The 19,662-nt window shown below is 45.4% G+C and overlaps 1 protein-coding gene across 1 annotated transcript in view; it reads right to left on the bottom strand.

The window, feature by feature from the left end:
- The window catches only part of POLE3 (DNA polymerase epsilon 3, accessory subunit), a 117,910-nt gene that overhangs the window by 65,140 nt on the left and 33,108 nt on the right, over window positions 1-19,662 (bottom strand). The window contains exon 3 of the mRNA XM_085609954.1: window positions 1,755-1,840. Within this exon, the coding sequence (XP_085466080.1) occupies window positions 1,755-1,840 (86 nt within the window). The remainder of the gene's footprint in view (window positions 1-1,754; window positions 1,841-19,662) is intronic.

Genomic DNA, 19,662 nt, shown 5'->3' with positions numbered 1-19,662 from the left:
CTTTAAAAAGACCATTTGCATGTTAATGAGGCCTCGCTGGTGTTTCACCCCTTCTAAGAGCCCCTGCAGCTCCACTCTGCCTAGATTCAGCCCCCCCACCCCCGAAATCAGCGCCACTCTGCCTACTGTTTAAAGATTCAGCCCCCCCCCGAAATTTTTGCTTAGCCCCCCCCCGAAATTTGGCTCTAGTTGCGCTTCTGGCAACAGTGCATACGGAAGACGGTGGAAAGTACCTGCGAATGAGTTCTCAAGTCGTTTAGGCGGGGCGTGTCAACTTGGGTAACACTGTGAGCATAGACTAAGACGTGGATGTGACAAAAGCAGAGTGGGCAATTATATCTAAATAAATGCATGAAAAGAGTATATAAAACATCATCATAAAAATAATTGCCTAGCCATATGATGCCATGAACCCCACCGCCTTTCTCCGAGGCGAAGCAGAAATGCCTCGGAGAAAGGCAGCGGCGCTTTCAGATTCGGGGCGTGTTCTCCTCTTGCCATTGGCTGGAGGAGATAATTAGAAAAGTTGCAAAAAACACGCCCCCGAATCCGAAAAGGACGGGGCCTGTTCGGAGTGACGGACCTCTTCTCCAATGGCTGGCCAGCATTCAAGAGGCCAGCCAATGGAGAAGAGGGGAGAAGAGGGGCGGGTTCAAGCCCCTCTTCTCCAAGTCATTGTATCTCACGAGCGAGACTGTGCAAACGCAGCCTTCGCTAGCCGAGACCTAAAAAGGATGACTTTTTACACCCTAAAACATAATAAAACACTAAGCTTTTAAAAATGACAAAGATCAATCCTGCAGGGGCGATTCCTCACCCAAGGCAGAGGAGCGTCGCCCCATGCTCTCAGAGCAGGAAAAATGAAAAAAATAATAATAACAGTTATCATTTGATTTTCTGCGTTACCAGGCTAGGTCAGGGCAGGCGGGGTCACAGGGGGAGGAGTGGTGGGCACACTAAGTGCGCATGACTGTTTGGCCGCCTGTCTTGGACTGGCCAAACAGTCATGTGCACGTTGCATGTTTCCCACCAGGTTCCAATACACATCCTGGTGAGGAACATGCACAGGCTCCCACTGCCTGTCTGAGCACTGAACTACGGCACTCAGACTAATCACTGTAATTGGCTTAGGGAAGCCTGTGTACTTCCTGCTTCCGGGACCGAGACGGCGGCCATGAGAAGATAAGTGCGTATTTTATTTCATTTTTGACCTCATTCCCCCCCCCCCCCCCCACGTTCCCTGCCAGCCGCCACTGGAATCCTGTGTTCGTCAGTCACCTGAAACTGGACAATGGTGTTGGAGATGAGAGATTGAGAGTGGAGGAAGGAGAGGGAAATTAATGACTCAGGCCTTGAGCTTCTTGTACGGTTCCAACAATCATGAAAATTCACCACAGAATTACAAAGCGGATATACTTTGCAATTGCATTATCACCAAGAATTCGCTCACTTAGTTTGGTTTTTGGTCCGCAACTGGCCAGATTTAAAATTCCCCTTACTTAAAAAAACTATTGCTTGATCTTGCACAACTTCGTAAACAAATTAAGCATTACAAAGCAGAAACACAGGCTAAGAATGATGCGTACACAAAACAATCTCTAACCCCAGAATAGTTTAAGGCACTCCAATGACATACTAATGGCAGAGAGTGCACGATACAAACACAGAACTGTGAGATGGTACAAAGCAAAAACCTACCCAGATCATTAGGTGGCACAAAAACACTAAAACCATGAGAAGGCACAGCGACTTACCAGGAGGTAGCATAAAGCACAAACACACTTGCAGCTCGAGAGATGGCACTTCGGGCTTCCTTTGAAATGTTCACTCCCTCTGGGAGCTGAAATGTAAGAGAAAACAAAACAGCTATTGTACGTGAAAATTATTTTTAAAAAGGAGACTACTCTTTTACTTCCCCATGTATTACTTTTAAGATGCTCAAAGACACAATCCACCAGAAGGCTACCAACTTCATTAAGTCCTGGCTTCATACGTCTCTGGTGTTTGCCAGAAAGCTTGTTTGTAACTAATGTCTCTCTAGGTTGAAACATCCCCCACTCTCCTTTGTTAACCTTTTTGTTGAACTGATGCTACTTTAAACAAGCATTGGCATAGCCAATAGGTCTCGCCTTTGGGACCTTATATGTGTTTACCCATGCAACAGTTGATGATGTTGCACCAAGGATATTGTGCTGCATAACTTACTTATAAGGTCCCAAAGGCGAGACCTATTGGCTAGGCCAATGCTTGTTTTTATAATGATGTTGCTCCATCCAATCTATGCATCCAGGTCACAGATAGGGTATACTTGAAAATTAAATTTGCCTCGGAGTTCACCAACAGCATGCCATCATGGTGGGGGCAGGAATGTTTGTCCGTGCATGTTTAAAAACGCCCACTTTAAAATAATACTTCTCAGTGAAGAGATATATTCTGATGCACTACGGTTACATGCTTCTGTGTGTTAAAGAAATACACTTTTATGTTAAAGACACCTTATCATATTGGAACGGGATACAGGTTACAGGATTTACATGCCAAATCTGTTTAAGGCTCGGCTTGTGCATTGGCTCTTTAACCAAAGCCGACCCTTCAAGTCGGTTCTCCTTGTTAATTTGCTGGTTCGCTCGCCTCTAGTTTCTGCATGTGTTATTTGTCTAAAGACAGGCCGGTGAGTGTCAAAGCACAGCAAGGCCAATCTCTGAACTTGGCATTGTTGTCATAACCATCACTACCTCGGAGGAGGGGCGGCGTCGAATAGGGGAAAAAAAGTCAAATATACTACTCATAATTAAACAAGACGTCACAAAGCCTCACTCCTCGGCGCCCTCATACTCACCCACGTGGGAGGGTGAGGTCTAGGCACACAAGAGCAGCAGTGGTACTGATGCGATTACGCCTCGTACGAAAACGTTAAAGCCAGACCTCGGATAGCACAAACGATTTTTCTATACGCATGCATTTTGTGAAAAAACGAGTAACGCAATTCATCATATGAAATCAGATCAGTGATAACTTAATGAATTTCGGGAGATTTTGAGTTTCTTATATACATTAGACAACGTTTTTTGTAAACAAACAAAACCGGCAGATGCGTACAAGTATATAATGCAAGCCAGAACGAAGGTCCATTTTATAAAGTAGTCTGCTAACTTGTTGTGGCAACAACATCCTTAGTATGCTAAACAGTTTGCAGATCCAAAGAACCGTCTCGTTTAAAATGCCTAGTTTACTACTTTTACGGTTCCCCGAGTAGGTTAACCTGCGTTGTCACGCTGAAAATAGCCGCGAGTTATGACACACGCCAGAGCTCATGCAATGCTGACACTTGAAGCTGCCAAAAAAGTCTCAAAGCAAATACTGCATGTGCAATGACAGCGTCTCTCAGCTTTCCATCAGACAGGCAAACTACCTCGTTCCCGTTCTTTCGCCCCGAATCAGAAGAATTCGAATCGAATGATAGTTTGACTGCATAAACAGGTTTATTCGGTTGAACTACTTCCGTGACTGACGTTATATTAAACTTCTGACAAATGTAAAAGCAAGATAATTCTCGTCACAAATTAAACTCGTGTAAATTCACTACGACTGCTGTGATTGGATCTTAGGTAACAAAGGCAGTCTAACATACCCTACTCAGCCATTGTCCTGGTGTACAAGGCTGGGAATATGCGGGCACCGAAAAGAGCTGTAGATAAAATAAATGCATTTTGCAAGATCATATTAAGAATTGGACAAACCTGGCAGTTCCTATTTTCTCCACAACGTGCTAAATTGTATTTTAAAGAGATTAAATTTATAATTTTAGTTAAATGTTATCGAGGGGTAACGCTGACTCTGAAGCCGGAATTAAAGGAAGAACAGTGGGGGAAGAAACGCAAGAGAAGCCCGGGAGTTGTGTACAAAAGTGAAAGCGATCGCAATGCACTTAATGAGGCCAGCAGAGTGACAGATCTGTGGTGGGGGAGGGGGGAGGGAATTGAAGCGCGGAGAAAGGCATGCAAAGTGCGCGCCCGTGCACATGCACTCAAGCTCTAGGCCGGCCATGGCAGCATCTGGTAGCACTTTTTTTTTTACCCCTTGACTAAAAGTCGAGCAAGCAGCGCATGCGCTGCTCTAGGCTCGACCTAATAACTGCACTATTTTGAAAACCAAATTGCTGCTCTTCAAAAATTGCACTTTTTACTGTGATCCGCGCTTAGCACTTGACTTGGTGAATTTAAGAGGGTGGGCTGGGCCTGAGATGACTGAATAGTTTTTACAATTTTTAACATTTTAAAACCCATAATGTTTCTGATTTGCGAGGGCAAGAATCGAACTCGCTCTGCACTGTGCACTTTATTGCTGGGCTTGTGGAGCGCAGTTGAGGATCTTAGTGGGGGCCACCAGTTTAACCAACGTTAGCGATTTAGTTGCCGCCTCTTGCTCATTCTGAAACCGAGGCATTGAGCATATAATGAGCTCCGATGTGCGGGCGTGCCGCTAGTGCGCCGAAGGCGTGCCAGTCTATGCCCAAATGGCACCAGGGGCCAGGTACCCTGCCACTCCCTATTCAAACAGGTTAGTCTACTCTTCTCTTAAACTTTGCTCCCTTGTGGGATCTGGTGGAGGAATCATTCAGATGCAATATCTACAGGTTTAAGCCTGACCCCAGGTGCTACTACTACTACAACAAACTTCACTAACCAAATCACACCCCATCACTTTCAAGTAATTCAGTATTAATGGATGTTCTTTGGTTTGCCACCACATGGATATTTTTGATTTTATTCAGGATCACTTACCTGACATACTATTTCTCACAGAAACCTGGCTAGGGCAGTGTATGGTATGGTATGGTATGGTAGCAAAACTTGAATTAACACCTCCTAATTGGTTACAAATTTATGTTTAAATTGTTTCATTGTTGCAAAGATAATAATTTGAGAAATATCCGTATGCTGCTGACACGGCATCAACATTCAGCCATTATCAGCTATAATGCAACTTATTACTTCAAACTGAAGTCCTAACTACCCTCCACCTCCCCCCTCAGGTGCCGGTAGCTCATAGCCAATTCTATTCTATGCTTGCGGCCTTTAGCTCCCATCTTGTCTAATTTGGCTTCGGTACTTGGGCGTTCTGTCGGTCACAGCAGTCTAAGATATCTAGGGCAAGTGAGCTCAGTGAATTCCTGTGTTACGAACAGGTGTCAGATCTATCAGAATGTGTCCCCTTCTGACTTGAGAGCTAAAGAGCGCCTCTCCATCCCCAGTACATCCCAGATACGGTGTAGCCATGCTAATCTCAGTGGGGTCCTATCTGTACCCCACAATGGCAGTATCGATTGGTGCACCGCTGTAAGTGCCAAAGTAATGTGTCTACCTCTCTTAGATTGGAGTGGGTTGGGGAGACCCAGTATAATATAGGCGCGGAATCTAGGAAGCTGGCTGTAGTGGATATCCCTCATTCCTTTTGCGACAGTTGTCGCCCTATTTCTTGGTCCCACCGCAACTGGGAAGTGGACTTTGTCTCTGGTTCAGGGCCCATCAGGATTTTGTACAGATCGGAGACCAATCGTTTGTCCGAATCCCTATCCAGGAACCATCTCCCAAAGGCGGTTCAATGTCACTGCCTTCATCTGTAGACTCATCACCCAGTGTCTTATTTGTGTGTAGTGTAATCTCTTGTCCTCTGGAAGTGCGTAGTCAGCTCTCAGTGTATCAAATGGGATGGGACCTTCTTCATCGAAAAAGTGGCCAATTGATCTGCATTCTGGTTTCTGCCAGGCACTGAACTCAAACCGATTCATTCCCGGGGTAAAAGCTGGATTCTGTACTAATGGAGTCAGCGGGGAAGGAAAGGATGGGAGACCCCTCTTTGCTCCCACCACGTCCCATAGTTTAAGCATGGGCGCCGTGATCGTCGAGAGATAAAGACTAAGTGGGCGATTAGCTCTTTTCAGGAAGGGGGTTCTTTCACAGATGTACCTGCCAGCGCCCTGTCCATAAATAGCCAAGACTTCTCTGATTCTGGGTGGACCATTCTACCAGATACCCAAGCTGCGCTGCTTAGAAATAGCCCAAGATAGATGAAACGCCTAGGCCTTCCTCCCCCAGGCTGCGCCAACACCAGTCTCGTCTCATGCGGGGACGCCCGTGTGCCCACACAAAGGACTGGAAAGCTCTCTGCAAAGTTTGAAGCGCTCCTCTTGCATGCCTTGAAAAATCCTAAAAATGTTACAAAACCTGCAGGTCTAGTGACTTAAAAAATCTACTCAACCTAATTATAAGGCTCTTGACCCCTAAACTGGTTTCAAATGATGTAATCCTGGGCAAGTATTTTAAATAACCGAGACACCATTTTCTTCTTTATTGCATATGAGAGCACCTTCAAATACGCAAGTTCAGTATGTCTGCTGTACAGAAAACTCTTATTTGGAATAATAGACAACTTTGCTCCATATATAATACAAATTTAGCCACATACAGGATACAAATGACCGCTGACTTAGTTCATTAACCACACTGTCATCAGTGCAGGGGCAGAAATGTTTAAGTCATGATTAAAAACTATCACTTTTAATAAATACATAACTAAAGCATGAGGTAGCAGCACATTGCCATTTGCAATCAGCAGATTTTACATAGAAATGCCCACAGACATGTGGTTTTAAAACTATATAGTGTACAATGTCTGGAAACCGAATTTCTGCAAATATGTGTTTGCACATCACCAAGTAGAGTGTTGTGATTTGTTTTGCTCGTATGTAAATCTTTGTTTGCATCACACTTCTGAATTACAAAAAAAGTTATTTCAAATTCCTGATAGATTTTAAAATAATTGTACTATTCATTTACAAGCTGTTTGAATATTGTGTTAGAAAAAAAAACCTGATATTTTACAGCCTTTTGTTTCACATTTATTGTCAGATAACTCAATTGACAAACAGCACTAATAAAAATAAGAGAAAGAAAAGTAAAACATATTTTCCAGGAACAGATAAGTAACAATTAATTAAAAGAGAAACTGACATTTGACCTCTGCCCTTGAACAGACAGCAAATATGTCAAGACAAAAACAAGATTTAAAGGCCACTTTATTGCTCATTCACTTTCTGAATGAACAAAATACCTGTTCCTTCCAGTTTAAATTAACTCGCCAGCAAGGTTGAGTAAATGCTAAAAATAGATCGACCTGATAAAATCTCACTAAACATTGCAAGTGGATTTTTATGCCAGAGGGGTAAAGTCAAGAAGATATAAAAAATCTTAGGAAGGATTGTCATTTTTAATGCCGCAACTCGCCCTAGCCACAACAGTGCATATGGTTACCAACGAGCTAAATCCGTTTTGACTGTCTACTAATTCTCGATAATTAAGTGTCACAGTCTCTTGGATTGTCGAAGCAAGTTGAATCCCCAAATATAAAACAGTGGGTCGCCGGCTAATTGAACATGCATGAGTAAGGAGCTTTCGCATAGTGTGTGGTACCGTTAAGTTTAATGCCTGCGATATTAATTCGGTAGCCTGAGACTGCTCCGAATCTCTTGATCTCTCTTAGGAAATTCAGAGGTGACCATCGCGGATCGTCTAGGGAAACGATGACGTAATCTGCGTATAGGGTGATAAGGTGCTCTACGCCCCCAAAGCTCACGTCTCTCACTTCAGGATCGTCTTGCTCTCTGTGCAGATGGCTCCATATAGAGCTCAAATAATAGGGGGAAGAGAAGGAACACCCCTGGCGTGTGCACCGTCTGATTTCGAAAGCTCTGAGTTTCTACCATTTACTCTGAGGCTTGCAGTCTCTCATATCTGCTCAAAACCCAAGAGCAAAATCTGTCCCCTAGTCCAAAATGCCTCAGAACCTCCGACAGATACGGTCAGTGCACTCTGTCGAAAGCTTTTTCTGCATCTATAGAAAAGAGCATCATTTCACACTGGGAGCAGGACGATTATCTATTAGATGGAGGAGTCGTTTGGTGTGGTCTGAACATTGTCCATTAGGAATAAATCCCAATTGGTCTGGGGCGACCAGCCCTGGCAAGTGTTGGGCCAGACGCGCTGCTAAAATCCCTGTGAACAATTTAGCATCCACATTTAAAAGCAATATGGGGCGATAGGACCTGCATAGGTGTTTCTTTGCCCAGGTTTTTGCTAGGACTATTGATGGCGGGAGTGTGTGCGCTCGTAATTGCATTGAGTACCTTAGTGAGAGAGGGAGCTACTAAGTTGCAAAATGTTTTATAAAAGATGGCCGGGAAACCATCAGGGCCGGGTGACTTATTGGGTTTTAACCTTGAAATTGCGGCTATAACCTCTTCAATTCCGATAGGGTTATCAAGGTCAGCTGGTTTCTCCCCCGTCAATCTGGTGACCTTGGCTTTTAAATAGTGAGCTATCGATTGGGAGGAGGGTGGTCCTGTACAGAATATAGATCCTTATAGAAGGATCTGAATTTGGTGGCTATTGCCTCGTCTCCCTCTAGGACTTCTCCTGTTTCTGATGTCAGGGTCTCTACGGTGTTAAATTGGCATTGCCTTTTTAGTTTGGTGGCCAATAGTCGCCCACTTTTAATCCCTCCCAGGTAATAAGCGTTCTTAAGGCAAAGGATCGAGTATGCGGTGTAGGTCTAAGCCTGCTAATTGCTTCCTTGCTATCTCCAGCTGTCGCCATATACGTGGGGCCCAAATGCGATGATGAATGCGCTCAAGTTCCCGGACCTGTGTCTGTTTATCTCTTCTAGCTTTTGTTAATTGATATTGCTATCAGTTCCCTTTCTAATTACTGCTTTCAGAGCGTCCCAGACCATTGCGGGTGAGGTCTCTGGGAGTTCGTTAAATGCCAGGTAGTCCCTAATCGCTTCCCTATTTGTTGTATGGCTTCTGGCCGGCGAAGTATTGAATGTCTGAGTCTCCCCCAACGGGCTGCTCAGTTTTGGGGATGGAGGGCGAGGTCCAAGTGGATCGCGGAGTGATCAGATAGGGCTCTAGGTTCAATATCTACAGAGTGCGTTGCTTCTTCCACTCCCCTGGAGCCCAGAAAGTAGTCTAGCCGCGCATATGATCTATGTGCATGGGAGTAAAAGGTATAATCTCTTGAGTTGGGATGGCACCCCCACAAGTCTCTCAGGCCCAATTCTCGTAGCCAGCGAGAAACCCCAGCACTAATCGCCCCTGTTGCCCCCTGCCGTTGGGTTGAGCAGTCCAAGTCATTTTGGAATACTAAATTTAAGTCCCCTCCTAATATCACACACCTGTCTTCCGTGGCCATTACTTAGATAATTGCTTCTTGAAGAAACTGCTCCCTTCTCTCATTGGGGGTGTATATACATCCTAGGAGCATAGAGTGAGAGCCAAATGTATTCGGTATTCTAGGAGACGGCCCTTAATCTCTGCCACCTTTCCCTGAAATGATCGTGAGAATAGTAGTACTACACCTGCCGGATTTTTGGGTCAGGGAGGAGAATAACTGTTGTGGGAAAGCTCGAGGCCTGTGCCAGTCTCGGCGCAGCAAATGTGTTTCCTGTAAGAGGCACACGCCCGCTGGAGAGTTCTCTAGGTAGGAAAGTATCGCCTTCCTTTTGACAGCGTTATTCAGGCCCTTGACATTGAGGGTCAGGGCTCTCAGATTGTGTGTTGTTGCTGTCATAGTGTCATCCCAGGGTGTCTTATGTTCACTCCTGACTTATCTCCCCCGCCCTCCTTCGACCCCTCATACGGCCACTCATGAGTTCGGTATGTGAAGATATTCTGGCTGGCTGAGAGGCACCCGTAAACTAACCCCTTAACTAAAACAAAAATTAACCATAGTCTTTGGATTGGAGATGGCCCATCGTAAGCCATCGCCTTACCAATGATAGAGCCTCTGACTGCAGTTCCAGCCGCGTCTTGAGTTCCCCGCTCCAACCCCCACCCCTCCGCCTCTCAATCTGTGCTGTGTCTCCTCATGCCAGATCATTAGTCATGGTATCTTCTGCTAATTTGTCCAAAAAGGCCTTTCTTTAGGACGCCATGGTCTCTGGGTCTAGGACAGAGCCCTGACCGCCCCCAGGGACTCTTTCCCATTTCCACCTATTATCATTTCTCTGTTTGCCAAAATGTGTAGTAACGAGGGGTTCCTCTGTCAGTTCTATCTGGAGGAGATCACACACTTCCGATAGAGAGCAGAGCTCTAGAAGCTGATCCTGCCATTGAAATATCAATCTGAATGGGTGGCCCCAAAAGTAGGCTACTTTTTTGTCTCGAAGGAAGATCATTACTGGACAGAACCCACGCCTTTTCTGGAGAGGGGAGTTGGCTAGTTCCTGAAACAGGTGTAGAGTCTGACCTCTGAATTGTATTGTTGGTGACTCCTGGGACTTTCACAGAATCTTTTCTTAGAGTGCAAAGTGGTGGACACAGATCAAGATGTCCAGTGGGCGAGCCCCAGCTACCCACTCTGTGGGTCCGATCTAAACAGATTGCCTCTGCTGAAGTATCCCCGAGGATCTGTGCAAACAGTTCGGCTACATAGGTCTCGATATTCCCTCTTTTTGCGTCTCTAGGGGCTCCTTGGATCCGAATGTTGTTTAGTCTAGAGCGATTTTCCAGGTACGCTGTGTGTGCTTGGAGATCCAGTTATTCTGATAAGTGGATTATTTCTTATTGTAACTGCTCTATTTGTTCATCTTGCGAGGCTCCCCTTTCCTCGAACATGTCCACTCTGTCTCCTATGTCTGTGACTTCCTTTCAGATCGCTTGCAGTTCACCCGTCAGATCTCTTTTGACTGCCAGTAGGTCTTCTCTTAGGCCTGAAAATAAGGCCTCTAGGTATGGGCGTGTGACTGGTGCCTCCTGGTCCTTCGCCTTAATTGTTCTCTCCTTTCTGGGGGCCTCCTGATTTCGCAAACATGTCTTAATGGAGCCCCCCCTTCTTCGCCCTCGCCGATGCCATTTATTCTGGGTTTCCACGGGCCGTGGAGGTAAGGGTCTTGTACTAGTCCCAGTTTCTTTTTGACCATGAGCAAACCAACCGCAGATGAGCCTCGGACCCTAGTCTCTAGAGAGACAACCTCTTTTTCTCTTCTGCCATTTAATTCTATGGCCGTAGACGTCACTCTGGTAGGGGTGTAGTAATCTTGTTTCTTATGAGGATGTGAATGTAGGGCTGTGGGCCCCGGTTGCTCCTGTGTATGGTTAGGGGTCCTCACTGGATTGCCAATGGCTTCCTGGTCCATGACCCATCCAGCGCGCAGTCAATGATAGCCCGTTACGCCCCCACCCCGGGCCGGTCCCTGAAGGTTTCTTATTCTGTTGCTAAGGGGGCAGTCAAAGTGCTCTCAGTGGGCGTAAGTCTGGATCTTCGACTTGTGGTCCCGGATATTGGGTAGCTAGTGGGGCTCCTCTTAGCCTTGGATCCCTCTTCGCAGTCAAAGCCCCCCCCCCAACTCCCACTCATCCACTCAAGCCCCCAGTCTCTGGGCTAGCACCGATCACCAGCTGTTGACCTGGCTAGGCCAGTCTCTCCTTCCGGTCCTTAACCCTCTGTATAGAAGTCTGTGTAGGCCATCCCTCGCCCACCTCTCCTTGGGTAAATTACCTGGCCCCACTAGTTATAAACATGCAAGCTTTATTATTTGTGACCTGAACCTTTATTTCGACACATCTGTTCTGGACGATGAAATTCGCAATTTTCTGAATGACCTTACAGCCGTGCAACTATCCCGATTAGTTGCAGGTGCAAATCACTGCTGGCCACCTTCCTGACCCTATTTTTTCGAATGCAAGTAATTGGAGGGTCTGGATCCCTTAGCCTATGACCTCAACTAACCACTTCATGGTCCCCATGTCCATCATAATTGAACGCCAGAATGGCACCTCGGCCCCCAACACAACCCTGAAATGACCTTGGTAGAAACTAGACTTACTGGAATTTAGTAATTTTATTCAGTGCAGTCGTCCTTAGTTGACTTAACGTGGAAGCTGCCGATAACATGCTAAAATACTGGCTTACCTCATCTCTTGATGTTTTCATCCCCGCTCGTCAGGTCTGGCCAAAAACAAACCTTCTGCCTTTTGGTTCAATGAGACCTTCGTAGCAGCTAAAAAGCACTGTAAAGTGCTTGAGCGGGCCTAGAAAAACACCTATGATTCCTCCACAAAGGTTTTTTTAAGTTTTTCCTCCGACAAAATAAGCAATAGCACCAATTCCGCCAAATACATTTTCAACCTAGTCAACAGCTTAAAGAAGCCAGCTCTATCGGCCGAGCCAATAGAAGCCTCTGCCCAACACTGCAAAAAGCTAGCAGATTACTTTATCTGCAAAGTAGAGGACATCTACTCACATTTCTCTTCCAATATTACTTAGAGACCCTTAGCCCTAGAACCATACTGAATGCTTCCTTACAAGCCCTATGCAGACAAGTCAAATCTGGCTCTCCCGATAAGACCAGACCTCATCCTAAACCTTTATAATCTTTTACTCCCACCATTTCTAGAAATAATTAATCCCTCCCTAACCTCGGCTATGGTACCTTGTGCCTGGAAGCATTACCGCCCATCTCTCTTCTACCTTTTATGGACAAGGTAACAGAGAAACATGTCAGTGTATTGACAGAGTTCCTAGAAGAAAACCACATCTTGGATACATTCCAAAATGGCTTTAGGTCAACCCATTGCACCAAATTTGCACTCCTAGCAATAGCAGACAAACTCTGCAGTTTCCTTGATGAGTGCACTTCATTGACCCTAATCCTGCTCAATGTAAGCGCCGCCTTTGACATAGTGTCACATGAAATGCTCCTGCAATGCTTACATGAAATTGGGATGCAAGGCTCCACCCTGACCTGGTTTTCCTCGTTTTTGAGTGAGCACTTTTATCAGGTAATTTTATCCCCTTTTGTGTCCCACCAACAATCCCTGCAGGGCTCTTCACTGAGCCCAACCTCATTTAATATCTACACGCAACCACCTGTGCAGCTTGCAACATCCTTCAGGCTCCCGCTGGTATCGTATGCAGACAATACCAAGCTCATTCTTTCACTTCAGAGAACGCAATGCAAGACATGGCCAATTTTTAGAAAGGAAGGATTGCTGTTGCGAAGTGGAAGAATAACAACTGTCTAAGACGTAATGTAATGTCAACAAAACTGAGATACTACTGTTAGGCAAACACACTCACACTTGGGGAGACCACTGGTAGGTGTTCACCCGCAGACCAACCCCCAAGCCTGTCATTAAGAGCCTAGGAATATGGATGGACAACCCTTACCTCTGATGCCCAAGCCAAATCACTGACTGGTTCCTGCGTTGGTCTTTTAAGAAGCCTTAAAACTATCATTAGCTTGTTTGACCCCCAAACTAGACAGACCATTATTCAATCGTTTATCCTGTCCCGCCTAGAATACTGCAATGTCCTATACCTAGGAGTCAATAAAGCAATCACAAAAAGACTTCAGATTTCCCTGTGGACCAGCATGTACAGTTTAAGACCCTGTGCATTGCTCATAAGATTATTTCTTCACTCCCAAGGGGACCCCTCCTCGCTGACCTTATGTCCCCGTACCTACCATCCAGACCTCTTCGGTCAGCCGATCTGACCTTTGCTATTGTTCCTCAGCTCAAGAGGGTAAGAACAGGAGGTCCCTCCTTCTGAGCCTTGGCCCCTGTCCTATCGAACAACCTGCCTCTCTCTCTCAGAAAAACTCAGAACCGTCTGTGCTTTAGGAAATCGGTCAAGACTTGGCTCTTCTCAAACTAGCTTCCCTTCTCTTCACCTCTTTTAGTTGGTGTATGTATTGTTTGTGCACCATTCGCTCTGGGTTTAGCGATGGAAAGCCTCGTTGTTGGGGGCAGTTATAGGCTCTGCAAGGTCTCTTAACATAAAAACTTAAATAGCTCAAATCGGCACAGATAAAATTCCATCATAATTAGATATGCAAATAGAACACAACTGGCCCAATTGAGCAATTTCAAAATTGTGAGAAAAAACAGCTTGGTGGCAAAGTGGAGCTTGGCCATAGCCGAGATGGCTGCCCTGTAAACACTATCCGTGGCCAGGATTCCAAACTGCCACAAATATGTATCCAGGGCAGAAGGAAACGGAGGCATCACCATATGTTGCACTGTGGGGCCCTAAGACGACAGTCCAACTCAGCATCACAATCCTTAAGGAGCCCTTTCCCTCCACCAACTAAACTGGCAGTGCAAGTGTTCACAAGGCTGAGACTTGCAACAGCCCAAAGGAGCAGTGCTGAGCTAGATGGGTATTCGTTTTCTGATTTCAAAGTTCTGATTTGTGAATCAGGCTTTTCTTTATTCTCTGGACTCCTGTATTTGGTGACTTGCAAACATCATAGAGCAACAAGGATACATGTCCTAGCAATAATCCCTCTAGAACCAGGGTATTGTCTGTAATGCGCCCTATTGCATGTCACATTTCACTACATTAGTCAGCATGGAGTGGGGGAATCAAAAAGTAACCTATCCAGGAATCTGTACAATGAGGGTTAGCTAGAAAAGTATATTCCCGGTCACAGGGATTTAAAAGGCACCACACATCAAAATGGCTAAAGTCAGTACAAAGGTCAGACAAAAAAGTGCTATTAATATCATTCTCTCAATCTATAGGGACTGTCTTGTCTAGGAGTGGATCCATAACCAGATTCCAGTCACCACTTACTATGATGCAAATTAATTCAAACCCTCATCAGTATTCTAGAGTTGGCTATAAAGCCATCTCCGGTTGTGTTGGGTATATTAGCACCTCTGTGCGTCTAGGCAGCTCTGTGGAATCAAGTTGTGGCAGTCTAATGTAAGCTATGATACGTTACCTATGATTATATCTACTGCTGGATATTTGCAATTGATATTTCTACTCTTTACAATAACTAATAAATTAAATTGTTGCAAAAAATAAAACAAAACAATTAATGAATATAAAAGAATAAAATTAAAAAACAGCTTGAACCAGGTCTGGGTTTATCAACAGTTTTGGCATTAGTGAAACAAATCAAGTCATATTCGGCCAATATCCTTTGAAAAGATCAGTCAAAGCATCAGAAAAAAACTTGATAAAAGCTTAAGATAGTGACCGTATATAAATCCGGTTCCAACGAGCGCTAAAGTACAATATACATCTGTGTACAGGATTAGATCACCTTGCAGGCGTGTCCCTATCAAAATCCAACAAGCATTTACAATGCAATGGTCTCGGCAGTGTTAAAGTTAGAGCTATTGGCACTGCTCATGACATTATTTTTGTTTATGTTTTTATTTTTAAAACATTTAAAGAAACGCCATTGTTATTTACAATGTCAATAGCTTAATCTATCTCAAATGCAAGACCTATTGCATTTGCACCCACACACAGAGCCACACACACAAAGCCACCGACAAACACAGAGCCACCCACACAGAGCCACCTACAGAGCTATTCCCATAGAGCAACCCAGACACAAATAGAGCCACCCACACAGAGCCACCCACACACAGAAAGAGCCACCCACGCATAGAGCCACCTACAAAAAAAGCCACCCACACAGAGCACCACACACAGAGCAACACACACAGAGGCACACACAGAGCCTCCCACACACACACAGAGCCACACATACAAGTGTCTGCCAGGCTGGTTTTCATGACTCTCGTGACTTCTTAACGTTTTTGCAACACCTTGTCCACCAATGTATGGGTTCTCGGAGTAAAGCTTTCCCTACATGGTGACGCTCATCCATCCTGTAGGACTCCTTGCTCCCTTTCCTCCTATTCCTCAGTGTAAAGTATACATTACAGTAACAGAGCAGCATAGCATATCAGATCCGAGCAGTACCATATGGCATCTAGTTATACGTCTCAGCCTATCATGGCATTATAACAAATCGTAGCCTAGTATCACCAACCAGCGCTGGCGTTGCCCAGGATCACACTGCGCGATCGCGCAAAACATCACATGTGCCGTAAAACACTACTAGCACACCACAATTTGAAGTGGATAGTTTGCTTTCTGTACCTAGTGCTTTGAAGAGGTTCACAACACAAGGCATGATGTGGTGAATTCGGACATCCGAGTCGCTGCTCTCATTGGTGCATATGATATACGTGTTTAAACCGTTGTATCTGTGTGCTAGTTTTGTGCTGTCTGCTGTGATCTCCGCGTGACCCATAGGTCTGAATCCCAGGATGTGCGTCTCAACTCTTTCTCCTCAGGATGATAAAATGGGTGTCATGGAACTCACTTTTATTGTTTAGTGCTAAAAAGGACAACTGCCACAGCAACTGCTGCATAAAATAAAACGTATATTTGTTTTTACTAAAAACGATTAAACTAACGGTAACAACGCAGAGACAACAACCGGTTCAGTGGACTAATGTATCCACCGATCTGTGTTTAATGCCACGGTACCGGGTTTAACGTTGACAAAATGAGTACCACACAACGTGCACTATTCAAACAACAAGCTTCCCCCACAAATCGCTGCTCTGGAAATAGTGCTCTGTCCCTCTGCGCAGTATTTCCTTGGAGATGTAACATTGCCTTCAATAGGTGAACTCGCTTTTATCGTGTCTTCAAACTCACAACCCAAGATGTGCACTATAGTCCAAACGTCAAAAACATCACGTGCCGTAAAACACTACTAGCACAACACATTTTGAAGTGGATTATGTCTCCGAGCCCTCTTCCCCCACACCCCAGAGTGAAGGGGGTGCATCCCCCCCTCTGTGTCCAAACCTTCCCAGTACATACCTTCTCTGTGGGGGTGGGGAAGGCGGGGGAGAGCCGACACCGCAGGAAGTTAAAAGAGTGGGTCCCGAGAAAGAGGAGCTGTAGTGGAGGGGGCAGAGGGTGGTAAAACGAGATAAGAGCAGGGAGAGAACGAGACGCAGAAAGGGAGACGGGTGCGAGGAAAGGGTATGAGAAGAGAGAAGATAAGAGAAAGTAAGATGAAGAGAGAGAGATTGGTGAGGGAAGTGTAACTGCTGGGGGCGGGAGGGGGTCAGGCATGAAAGAAGAGGAAGCGCACGTGAAAGATAGGAGGGAGTTTGAGGGAAAGAGTGACCCAAAGGAAGAGAGAGGAGATAGCTGGGTGGTGGAAGAGAAACGTGTGAGGTGAAGGGCAGCAGGAGGAAATGAGGGGTCACAAGGAGGGAGGGAGTGACACAGAGGGAGGGAGTGACACAGCAGGACTGGAGGGGTAGAGAGGAACTGATAAGGAGAGCGCAGACCAAAGGAGATGAGAAAAGAAGAAATGTGGCGCCAAGGAGGGAGCTCGAGAGATGAACAGAGAGGGCGCGTGGCCGCGATGGGAGGGAAGTAAAGGGGGGAGGGGGGGGGGGGGGAGGTGAGCGTGTGAGGGAAGGGGAACAGAGTGGAGGGAGAGAGGAGCTCAGATGCTACCAGTTTCAGCCGCCCCCCCTCTCCTGCTCTGACCGTACAAATAACACACCCTGAAGAGCTAATGACCTTTTAACCCACGGAGCTGGACACAGGGCACCTCCGAGGGCGGTTTGGGGGGGTGGAGGGGTGGCAGGTGGGAGGTGAAGGCTTCACCAACTCATGGGTAATCATTCACACCAAGGCTTGCTTCCATTTAACCCTATTTGATGACTCTGCTTGACCACAGACTTTATTAATGTCATTGCACCAGCTGATCCTGGGGTTTTATCCCTAAAAACATGGATCTTATTTCGTAATAAAGAAGGCACGTCTTTATCAGGGAGCATGTGACGCCATTGTGAAACTCTGGCTCAGTTGCAGTATTTTTAACTTCAATGCCTGCCTAGCAGGCTAGCGCGCTATAACAAACCCAAAGGTAACAGTGCAATGCTCTAAAACATCCAGAAAAATAAATACCCCGACCCCACCCAGGAGGATGAAGAGACAAATGCGTCCGGACGCCGGGACACCACTGCCTTTCTCCGAGGCGAAGCAGAAATGCCTCGGAGAAAGGCAGCGGCGCTTTCGGATTCGGGGGCGTGTTTTGCTGTTATCTCCTCTTGCCATTGGCTGGAGGAGATAATTAGACTTTCTGCAAAAAACACGCCCCCCCCCCGATCCGAAAAGGACAGGGCCTGATCGGAGTGACGGGACCTCTTCTCCAATGGCTGGCCAGCATTGAAGAGGCCAGCCAATGGAGAACAGGGGAGAAGAGGGGCGGGTTCAAGCCCCTCTTCTCCAAGTCATTCAAGCCCCTCTTCTCCAAGTCATTAAATCTCGGATCGAGACTGCGCAAGCGCAGCCTTCGAGCCAAGACCTAAAAATGATTACAATGATTCACAGGAAATGAATGCACATTTTTGACAAAGATCCACATCCCCACTTACTGTGATGAAGCAACACATCCTGCAATATTCAACTCTTCTGCACTGCTTCAAAAATACAACGCATGCAGCACTACCACACTGCAGGAATAAACAACCATGCAGGATTCGGACATGTGCAAACACATCATTCTGCGAGTACAACACAACCTAATAAAAACTGACCTGTGCAGTATTCAGGCTCATGAAGGTGCATCACTCTCCATATCTAATGAATGCCTTACTCATACTTCTAGATTAAATTCACATCTACAATATACCACAGACGTACACCACCATGAATCTGCACGATATTCTTGATTCTGCGAGTCGTCTGCCCAAATACAACACAAATCCCACTAGTGCAGTGAGAAGTAATATCTATTTTAGGAGGTATTGGGACCACAGTTTGATGAGCAGCTAACACACTTAAGCAGTCCATGCCTTACAGATATAATCATTTCACACTCCGACTCATCGACCACATCCCCATTTGTTAAACATGCTCTCTTGCATGCACTCCAGATTTTAAAAAAAGCACAGTCAAGGCAAAAAGAGGTGTATGTGCGTTTCATAATCGCTTGAATAAATGGGCGAAAATTCCAATAAATTGTTTTGGGGGGGGAGGGGTGGGGGGGGGGGGATATCAAGCCTGAATGAGTGACTGAACTCCTGGCCAATTAGCAAGTAAAGGAGTACAAAGCTGGATGGTTCAACAGATAAACGTGTGTCTGAATAGGAGAGTGCAGGGACAGATGTATGAATAAGTAAGTGCAGACCACTTTCACCAATTCTATTGTAGTAAAAGTAATTATGTCATTAAAATGCAAAGAAATAGCAATACGACAGAGCACCTTTTACACCATGACCTAGCATCATCTTAACAATAATGCCCACAAATATGTAAAGAATTACCACCTTTAAGCTAGTGCAGCAATATGCAGGAGTGGGCATCATTTTACCTGTGATGTTAACAGTAATCCACGAATTGCCTCAATTGTCTTACATAAACTACTCCTAGGAACTCCTTATATTGGTTGCCGACAGTTATATTGCGTCTTGCATCTTTCATTAATTTTTAACGCTTCAACTTAAAATGTGTTAATTCTCAACATTTCCCGTTCAACCTAAACTAAAGAACTTCTGATTTTCTGCTCCGCATCTATGCGCTACTTGAGGGCAAGATGCTATTCTTTCCAGTCACTGCCTTTATTTCAGAATGCCTTCCCACCATCTGTACACTTGGCCATATACTTTTCGAAAAGCGACTTAAACATTACTACAGTTTTACTTTCCATTTTAACCTAACATCATGAATATTATGCTTCAATGCGCAAATTCGAGTTTATGGAATCTGTTTGGATGAATGTGCACCCCAACAAAATAAATGACCGGCCTTCAACTTA

This window comes from Triturus cristatus, chromosome 1_2 (genome assembly GCF_964204655.1).
Source record: "Triturus cristatus chromosome 1_2, aTriCri1.1, whole genome shotgun sequence".
NCBI classification, from domain to species: Eukaryota; Metazoa; Chordata; class Amphibia; order Caudata; family Salamandridae; genus Triturus; species Triturus cristatus.
Note: the sequence above shows the minus strand (reverse complement) of the source record. Positions and strands in the feature narration are given on the sequence as shown.